The sequence below is a fragment of the Thermobia domestica genome, chromosome 1 (assembly GCF_964235325.1).
Source record: "Thermobia domestica chromosome 1, izTheDome1.hap1.1, whole genome shotgun sequence".
In the NCBI taxonomy this organism is placed as follows: Eukaryota; Metazoa; Arthropoda; class Insecta; order Zygentoma; family Lepismatidae; genus Thermobia; species Thermobia domestica.
Genome location: NC_137454.1, coordinates 83316926 through 83328143, shown reverse-complemented (window position 1 = coordinate 83328143; position 11218 = coordinate 83316926). Strand labels below are relative to the sequence as shown.

Genomic DNA, 11218 nt, shown 5'->3' with positions numbered 1-11218 from the left:
TATATATATATATATATATATATATATATATATATATATATATATATATATATATTATTAGGAGCAAAAATGATACCTTTCATTCATAATCTTATCTGAAACCCTCTCCCTACTCCTATTTAAAAGTAGAATATCCTATGTTCATAATAGATCTTCAGAATGAATTATCTCACTTGAAGTTATATTCAGATCACCTTTCCATGAACCCATTCCCAGGTTAAACTAAGAATATTCTTATTTAGGGTCATTGTTGAATAGTAAAGGATGGTTTGGTTCAATCATCGTCTTCTCTAAAGGTTACGTTCACATTACCTCCCAAACTCAAGGAGGAATCTTATGTTTCTTGAATTAAATTAAGTACTGCTGTACAAGATCATTGTCAAAAATTAGGAATACGGTCTCATCAAATGTACTTTGGTCCACTCATTCGAAAAATTTGGCTCAACCTAATCCAAGGTCACGTCCTTTGGCTCTAGAGACTAGCCCAAATTATCGAATTCTGGACCAAACTAAAAATGTCATGTATTGTCAAATACGATCTCAACAAGTGTACCCAGACGAACCAAAAAATGAGATGGAAACCTAGTGAATCACTGTCAAAAATAATTAGGGTGCACCGCTGGCTACCTCCCCAATTTGACACTGATGTAGGAACTGTACCCCGATCCCATATTGTCTTTCAACCTCAACGAGAATAACCTGTAAAAACACTAATTTAAAAAATTGACTAGACCTTTCAAGGCTACTTCCCTTTGTTACCAGGATTGGCCAAATCAAAGAGGTTAAGTTCAAAATTAATTCAAGTAAAATTAGGTTAACTTGCAAGGTATGGTAAAATTTCCTCAAATTTCCAGGAACAAGTATATTCTACACATACAATTAGGTTAATTTCAATGATGTCAAGAAGTTTACTTCAAACAAACATTATGTTAGTTCTTGAGGCTTTCTCTATTGTCAAAACACAATTGTTATAAAATCCTGAGTGAATGATTATTAGAGGCTTCAATTAGGAGAGATCATAGGACATAATTTATGGAAAAAGACTAGATTAGAAATACAGTCTTTGATAACACACTCCTTCGAGCTAATATCTACCTTCAAAGTCTGGATCAGAGGTGTATTCAATTAGTGCGAGGTCATATACCCCTCCCAATTTTGACTTGGGTGTAGAACATATACCTTTCCAGCAATATAGAACCTGAGTCTTTATGCCAACTATGTACTCCTCTCAAACTTCAGAGGAGGACACTTGTACTCCTAAACTTCTGCTAGAAGTGCGCTGCGGTATACAGGTTCAATACTATTAAGGGTAATAAGCACTTACATTTTTTGCAGTGTGAGCTGACGGAAGTTTTGTCATTAACAATGTTGAAGCACTTACATTTTTTGCAATGCGAGCAGACGGAAGTTGTCTCATTAACAATGTTGTTTCTCTTGTTGTCCAGTTACGTTTCAAATTAGTAGGAATAGACAGGTATATATGGATTTCTGATATCCACATTTCATTCTCAACCGACTTATTATGGGAAATGAAGAATATTACATTACATGACGCTGATTTATTCGTCATGGCGAAATAACGCTTCAAAGTAAAATCTCATAAGCTTCCATCGTATGTTGCAACGTCTGTTCAAGCTTGTTTGGAAGTTGTAAAATTTTTATTTCCAGACTTATATTTTAGGTTGCATATTAGTTTTGTGTCTAGACTGATTGAGAATATACAATGCATCTAGAAATAATTTAAAACTAATTTGGATTACACATCTTTCTTTGTATAATTTATCTATCATTTTCAAAATTTCTTGATTTTTTACTAAAATCGTAAATTTGTTCCAATGTAATTTATTAAAGATTTATAAATGATTTTCTTTAGTATACCAGTAGAACGTTATTGAATGACGTCATTCTCGTCAGGATAAAACGTAATGAAGAAGAGTTATATAGGAATTTTGCTGAAAATTTCCTTTTTGTGAATTTCGTGACTGGTAAGAGATCTTGTTCGTACAACATAAACATTTGAGGAGCCAATATTAATTACTGCTTTTCAATTTCCATGTAGATAAGAAACGGCAACTTTACTCGATGACGTCATAGCACTTTACATGTGCTAGTGAAACTCCAGATGAAACCATATTTACTGCTAAAAACGATACGCATAAAAACTGTATGGTTTCAACATTGAAAGTGTCAAATGCAGGTTTTTAGTCGTAATCAGTGTTTTCTTATAACATATTAATGATCAGCATCGGCAGCTTTTCTTCAATTTTTATTTTAAAGAGACTCTCCATCCAGCTTTTGTGTTGTTTATATTCTACATTTTGCAAATATCTACATTGACAATATGTGCATTAACAATATCGCAAATAAAATTAGCTATGAGTGTATGTCGAAGCAAGTTAAAAATGTGTAAATTCTGATCTAACATAGTGATGCAAGTATTGGTACTTTCTACGCCTCTAAAAAGCAGATATAATATCAGCACTACTACCCAAATGACACGGTTCGTACCAAACGGTCTATTTAACATGCAAATGTAGAAAAACCAGTTATCGCCAAGTGCATTTAACATTAGAACATCATCTTCAAATCATTAGAACATCATCTTCAAATCATTAGAACATTTAGATGAATACACTTTTGTTTAGATTTAGCATGGAATTATTTTTCATTCTGATTAAATACTTGCAGTACATCTCTGTTGAAGAATAATTTCTATGGTCGTGTGCTATGTAAAAAAAAAAATAGGTGAGGAAATGTTCCCGCAGAAGTTGTGGGATTTTAAACAAATATTTTCAAATGTTTACCGTTTTAAAAGTTAAATACTAACTAACTAACATGATGGATGAGAAGGAAATAATAATAAATAGTCTGATACAAATGTGTTTTATGTATATACAATGAGTATTTTTTATTTATTTTTTACTGACTTCATAATCTGGAATAGATTTACATAACATCAATAAAATGTACAACTTTGTATCTTATTCTCTCTCTTTTCATTTCATCTGCGACAATAAGTTTTTAAAGCTATGTTTATAAATAAGGCACAAAAATAAGGAACACAATTTTACACTATACTTTACAAAATACATGATTATTTGTTCTTAAAGTTACAACGCATTTCTCAACTTTTGGTATTCAAAATGGTCAAATGTTATACATATATATAGCCTCTTGTAACATTTTTTTCTTTAAAAATTGGTCTATCTAACAGCTGTTAATTTCTATAGAACTTTTAGAATAGTAGATGTATTTAGTAATTTATACACATACAGTCTCCTCCCCCCTACAATACACATACATTCTTTCATATACACGCACACCGGTAAAAGAATTTGGAATAGATGATGGCAAATTATTTGTTATATCTCAACATACGGATTAATATAAAAGTTGGAATCAAATAGGCAACTCATTACCATGTTTTATTCAAAATATTCAAACAATAAAATATGATATAAAAATTTATTGCGAAATATTTTCCTAGTTGCAATGCTATAATTTTTAAAATCGATATATAGTTTTTTTTAATCCTGATGTTTGTTTCATTTATGTTGAGAACACAATAAGTGTCAGACCATCAAGAATATGCTTTATTCCAAGCTGAGTAGAAACCTACAATATTAGTCTTAACGAACTATTATCACAACACAAGAAAACTAACATGAGTAATGCAAAATATATTATAGTATACAAATAATACAGATGTAATACGAATAACGCAAATAATGTTTAGTAAAGATATCAGATTGTAAACATTCATGTTTCTGAAGCTTTGCTGCAAGATTCGTAAACTTTCTTTTCATTGATTCAGAATATATATATTTTTATTTCATCTTCCATCACAGAATTATATGGCATGTACGTGTTGATTGGTTTTTGATCGTGGAATATGAGACAAATTTTCTTGCTAGGGACTTGCTTGATCAATTTTGATATGCAATAGTTTTTATAGGAAAATTAATAGCTAGATTTACCCTTCGATTCAGTATTTCAAATGCATAATTAACAAATAGAGATCGAATTCAGAAGAAAGCCTGGTTTCCATAAGCGTTATATATTTTTGAGAATTTAGACTGGAATTCTTCAAGTTGATAGATGGATTGTCTGAAGTGAGATGTCATATTACATTGACCTCCAGCTTGGAATACAAGAATATGTTATAGAAAGTTTTGAAATGGTACACTTGTTGTTTTTGAATGAGGGTTGAGTAGTACCTCATGAAGACTTAAGACGTAGTTATTATCTTATAGGGTGCTTTAATAACATGGAAGTTCTTCAAGTAGTGATTTTTAAGTACTGCAAAGCGTTACAAAATATCAATGTAACCTTGTATTTTGTGCAATAGTATGAAAAAAATGTGAAAATATGCATAAAGTACAAATAGCTATGATGAGAGATTTAAAATCAAATTAAATTCAGCTAAGCAAACCACCTTAGACCAGTTTGTGTTTTTAAATACTTTCATATTGAGTCTACACAAAAACGTCTTCCACGTTTAATAATAGAGAAATATTAGTTTTCATCACGTCGAGTAGTTTTGTGAACTCATCTTTGAAGACTTTTACGATTTATACTGAGAGAGGTTTAAAAGTAATCTCTTTGAATAATGCTCACAAATGAAAGTTGTTTAATGTTTTCCAGTCTAATTACGAATGATATTTTGGAACTAATTAGCTGCCTGCTATCTGCTAGCGTTCCTCTTCTTTTATTACTAACACTCTTTCCTATACAGCAAATTGTGTTATGCTTTACAGTTATTGGTTTAACTCACTTTTCTTAACTTCAACTATTAGTGTAATCTATCTGCGTTTCAATCCATCTTATTTCAAATAAGGAATATCTAAATATGGAGACTTCTACATTACCCTGTATATAGACAAATGATCTACACTAAATAAACCTTATATTTTAAAGTATATAAATATTCTAAATTAAATCAAAGTTGATATAATATTAGACTCTATATGATTTACTAGCTGTTTACTAGCTTAGCTCCCATTCTTTAATTGAGACAATATTTGGTTTGATATGAATAAACAAATTTACCAGTAAATATATATAATTACTTTACAAAATCAGCCAAAAATTGAAATTTAATGAAACAACATTTATTCAGAACGTAGTATTTACATATGTAATATTCATTTAGAATATAAATTCAATATTATTTCTTAAGAAAATGTCAGTCAATTGCTGTAGTCTAATGAGGCATTGTCTGCTCAGACTTTAACGAATACAATTATCAAAATTGTTGATTTAGACAATTTCAGTCATTTCAATGATACAATAACAAACGGATTTAGGATTTATAAAGCCTCATTATGTTGTATGGCAACACTTCAAATATAACTTTTTAGTAAATGTTTGATGTTCAGTATTTCGTCATAAAATTAAGAACACTTCTACAGGTGATATAAGCTTCTTTAGAAAATTTCAGTCAACGCTTTTACAGTAATGAGACGCCACTTGCTTAAATCTGAACGAATAAATACGACAGGGATGATTTATTCGTATAAAAGATTATAGTTATTGATTTTAATCAAAATCCGTCAGTAACTTCTCTACAAGAATTCAATATGAATTTGTTCGATTATCCCTAATTCTATTTGTGGTTAACCGTAGCGTGAGAATGTTTTAAAATTAATAAATGTTTTGTTAAATTAATTTCTGGCTTACAATTTGTTAACTGTCTTTTAATTCCAAATAGTTTAGTCATCTTTTAAATATCTCTTTAAAATTTTAATTTTTAGAAGAATGCATTAAAGACAGGTTAGCAAAGATTATAGTTGTTTGTAATGATATCACAACAAAAATTAAATACAAAACAAAGTTAATGCTAAATACTATTTCTGAGTATTATGCATAACTTAGAGTAAATTCATATTTAGTAACTATAGCCTGTAAATCAAGCCAGTTTTTGTGCTTTTAGTAAGTACAATTGTTTCCCGTAGATTCACAAACGCAATCCAATTTCTTCATAACGAAATTATAAATATTTTCAAACCTAGTAGGATATTTTTGTTAATAGATGTCCTTACTGTAAACATTATTTTTTAAAAAATGAATCTAATTATTTTTAAAGAAAGAATAATCGGAGTTCTAAAATTTTATTTGACATCATGTCAAAACTCACAGTAAATATTTGCAACAATAAAAATAATGAAGTAGAAAAATTAATACATAAGAGATCTTAAGATTAACTTGATTTTAATAAGGTAATACTGCAAGGATGCATTGTGATTAACAAACTAAATTTATTTTCGCAACGATTGGGTATCTTCAGATAACATTAGAACTACAATGAAACAATGGATTACATTATAGTTTAAAACACAGCGTAAACAATTCAATGAGATTGTGATCCCGTCCAATTTGTGAAACACTTCAATTTCTCAAACAGGGAAGAGGGGAAAGAAAATTATAAATCTTACTTTCGAAGTTTGCCTTTCAAATAGTATTGTTATAATCTTTACTCAACATGTATCTTACCATGTAAAGTACCTTGTATTTTAAGTTAATTATTAATGGCACTTAATATTCAAATTGCATATAAAATTTTCTTGTTCTAAATAACAAAGAGACTTTTACATGCAAAATGTGTAAGTTTTAGAGGTATATTTAAATCTGGTTAAAAACATACTTTCATTTAAAAAAAAAAGTTCTAAAAGATGCCATCATGTTTTATTTTTATAACATAACTTCTTTGTCACTTACGAAAGATTACAAACCATGTATTCGATATTTGTGAATATACTGATACATATTTTTAATTCGTCGTTCTTATTTATACACATATTTAACAAAAAAATTAACATGATTTTGTATAGAAAATAATACAAATTATAAGAAATTAACATGATATTGTATAGAAAATAATTAACAGCTGATAAAAGTAACAAAAGAGAAAATAAATTATTATTATTATAATTATTTGAAAATGATTTAAAAATAATGAATTATCCTTTAGTTTTAAACTTAATTAAGTTTTCTGACAACTTAACTTTTCACTAATATAAATAAATGACTATCACTCAAGATGTTTTGAAAAGTTGTTATAAAGAACTATTTACTCTGTAAAATGTTAAAGACAGTTTTTATTATATTAAACATCTTCAATATGGGTATTTATAGTCTATTTGTAAACTTGTTATAGCCTAATAACGAATAAAAAAAATGAACAACATTCGAAAATGCAGTTTTAATTAAATAAAAGTTATGATAATGTGAATATAGTGCACATGAAAACTGATACCACAGAACAGTTAGTTTGGTGCTTAACAAGTTAGAAACCTTGTAAACTTTAACATAAACAGTTATATCTTTTCAACTGTAGACTACTCATGCATGAATATCGCTTTCTCGAATATTGCTTTCTTGTCAGACAAGGTTTTGTATATTGATAATCCGAATTGTTAATACAATGACGCCAATCTCAGGGAAAAGTTTCAAACTCCCTGACTTCCAGTATGAAATGCATTCCTTTTCAGAGAAACATGGTTCATATAGTAAAAGCAACGAATCTTGATTACGTAATAACAAATATTCATAGGCAATGAAACTCTTATTATAGGTATGTGAGCACAATAATTGACATTTACTTCCTCCAATTCTACTAAGCTAACACATATTATGATATCTGAACTTAATACTTTGATGCAATATTAAGTAGATAAATAATAGCGACTTGTTAAGCGTTCATTATGATGTAACATTGTGATGCATGTTTGAAATTTTCCATGTTTTAGGAATGCTACTTCCATGGAGAAAAAAAAGAGTTCTCATACGTAGTCTGACATTAATAGAAACTGTAGACTTACTTCATATGGAGAGAATACATTCGAATTTTGCTATCGTTGTGAAGTTAAATTGTCAAAGATTTCAAATCATTTAAGAAATCTTAGTACATATTTCATAAAAATTTATTAAACTTTCGAATATGTTTCCTTGCGTTATTATCCGTATTTTATATTAGCTTAACAAAGTACTTCTCTGATTTCAGTAACTAGAAATTAGTTTATGAAATAAGAACAAGATATATCAACTCTAATGAATAGCTCTTTAATATTTTAAGGGGCTAAGTGTGTATTTTATTTTAAAAATGAAAAAGAAATGGAAACAAGCCATTTTGTCTTATTTCGTAACACATCATTCTGAATCAAATTTCAAGTTTTACTAGAATACGTTCATTATACGTGTGCGTTTTAAGAAGTTTCCAACAGCTTCCTTGCAGTTAGAATTCATATTAGCAACTTACAAACTATGTGTAAATTGAGAAAACAGTCATTGGTTAACTGATGAGAGTTTAAACCATTAAAATCAAATCATAACCATACATAACTTCTTAGGTTTTAGATATCAAAACCAATTCATCTATTCCTTAGAACAATTTCGATGTACATTTCCTGTATAAATAAACTATCCATCTAAATTTTGGAGAAGAAAAGTATACGACACCCTTTATATTACATAATTAGTTCATTTAAACATTATGTACATCCTGCCGGAAAGGATAATAGCTATGATTTGGTTATTAATATTTAAGAAAATACGAAGACCTATTGAAAGATTGATATAAATAAGCAACGAAGAAAATCACAAATTTCGCATCCTAAATAGGCACTTCATATTCGTTTCAATGAACGTGTTAATTTATTTATTATTATTATGCTCCAGTTCTTATATACAGTAGCATAGCTTTGTAAATGAACGAAATTATACGTTTCTTACCTTACAATATCTATTAGCTATCACATTTCAGAAGTAGGTCTACTAATGTTTTTACTTCACTTCGTTGTAACTTAACTTGATTTACAATGAGACCTTTATGTATTAGTATTTCCCTTAATCAAATACGATTACTTGATCAGATACGATGGCATTTTCTTTGTTTATCTAAAATAAACTTTAAGATATTAATTCAGTCTAATACGTTATAGGTCTAGCTATAATGATAAAGATCAAAAAATATATTGTATGTATAAAAATTTCTGTACTGTACACAGAAAAAAGCATCTGATTCTTAGTTATCAAGTTAAGTCGTAAGCATCATATAGATCTTCAATTGTTTATTTTGGAAGTATATCTCTCTCTCTTTCTTTCTCTACCATCAATCAGAACGCAATATGATACGCAGATCTTAAAGCGTCTAAAGTATGGCGGAAAGTATTAACATTATAATATTTCTTGTTATTACTTGAATTAATTTCTCAATTAACAGTTTTCCTTGATTTATTCCCTCCAAAAAAATTAATCAACGACAGGTATTGATAATTTTCTTAACAGTACATGTGTCACATTTCACTGTACAACACCATTCAAATCTACATTTACAGTTCTCTAGGACTTTATCGTGGCGAGTGTTGTACCCGCGACCACAACATAAGAGATCGCATCCGTCAACTCCCATGGATGACGCATTACAGTATCGATCTTTTGTTCCGATGGATCCAGTCTTTCTGTTATATTTACAAAAATCTGGTGAATCCTCACAATACACAATATCTTCTCGGTCTGGTGGTTTAATTGTTGGTCCTTCAGGCTGGAAGGTTAAACCATCGTTGCCTGGAATTACTTTAGCTGCTCCGTCAAATTTGTCCTTCAGTCTGTTACCTACGTCACGAAATGGAGGCATTTTTCTCCAGCAAGTTCTCAAAGTGCATGATCCGGACAAACCGTGACATTTGCAATCGGTTCGCATATGCTTCTTTACTGCCTGAAATATACAGCAATAGTTTCAATACGGTTAGTAAATAAAAGTTTTCTTAATAAATTATCTTGTACATAAATTATCTTTCATATATATTTTCTATAGCTAGGGAAGTGCAAAGGTATCACTGAAATATCATCACTATACTATACAGGTTGTAGAATAAATACCAGGACACTTCTAAATAATGAAATAGTAAGAACTTATTCGACTTGTGGACAATTGGTGTAACTTGCTTCAATTGTTTTATGGAAAAACAAGTTGAATTTAATAAAAGGTTTATCATTCTTAAGAGAATCATGTTATTAGCACTTTAGACTGATCATAACCCACGATTACCTCTGTGTCCACAAAGGATATGCTCCTAGTCATAGTGAAAAAAGTCAACATGACCCGAACAGAACGAATCCACAAAAGGTAAAATCCTAGAGCCCCAAATACATAAATATAATTCACCATGGTTATATCTACTGTATGAAAGGTCTGTATATAGAAGGTAATTGTCGCAGATTTTACCCAAAAAGATACACCTGTTAACCATATTGACCAAAATTTAAAAACTCAATTCCAACGAGATGCCACTGCCAATCTCATCCTCCTTATGCATAAGAATGTAAATATTTCATACTTTACAAACCCATGATTATCTTATAATAAAAACAACAACCGTTATGGATATCCATTCAAAGAATGGGTAATGAAGAGTGTAGAAAAATCAAATGTTTAGTGTATATACTATTGCAATTGCATTTCGTAAAATTCAACTACTAAAGATTGATTGGAATATTTCATTTAGAACGCCAATATATATATATATATATATATATATATATATATATATATATATATATATAGCGAGAGAGAGATGTTATTGTTGTTTCTTTTATACTTGGTTACAATCGAGTCGATTTTAAATTTTTAACGTCCCTTTCAGTAGTGAAGCTATATAAGACGGGACCTACTGATTAACGTGGAATCCAAACCATATGATCTCCCGCCAGAGAAATCGAAGCCGGGTCTTTCACGCCAAAGGCGAGAGTATGCTAACCGCTTAGCCACGAAGGATCTCGTATGCTTGGTTACATTGTTTCAGTGTAGAATGGACATAGGTCTATATCTGAAACATTTATAAATAAATGAATTAATAAATAAGTAATGAAAACTAGAAAAGTGAAAAGGAAGGTGGAATTAAAATCTATAGTAGCAATGAGTCATAGACAGAAGATGGATAATAGACAGAAGATCATTAATAATGATGTAGAGAACAACATTAATGTTTAACATTTAGTTCAATCACAAAGTTTTCAATCACTCGAAGTAATCGAACGAGGGAGGTAGAACGGTAAAATAAACTACAAAATATTTTGTCACTAAGGTCACATAAAGAGACTAATCTTTTACAACATCAACAAAAACTAAGACAACAAATAATAATGACGAGATATATGAATATTAAATAACTGGCAACATGTAGCTAAAAGAATAAAATAGAAAGAAATTGGAGATCAA

At 29.5% G+C, this 11218-nt stretch overlaps 1 protein-coding gene across 1 annotated transcript in view; it reads right to left on the bottom strand.

Annotated features, from left to right (window-relative positions):
• Window positions 1–2884: 2884 nt before the first annotated feature.
• Wnt6 (Wnt oncogene analog 6) overlaps window positions 2885–11218 on the bottom strand; it is a 145739-nt gene continuing 137405 nt past the window's right edge. Inside the window, exon 5 of the mRNA XM_081760248.1 lies at window positions 2885–9715. Within this exon, the coding sequence (XP_081616374.1) occupies window positions 9254–9715 (462 nt within the window). The 3' untranslated portion in view covers window positions 2885–9253. The remainder of the gene's footprint in view (window positions 9716–11218) is intronic.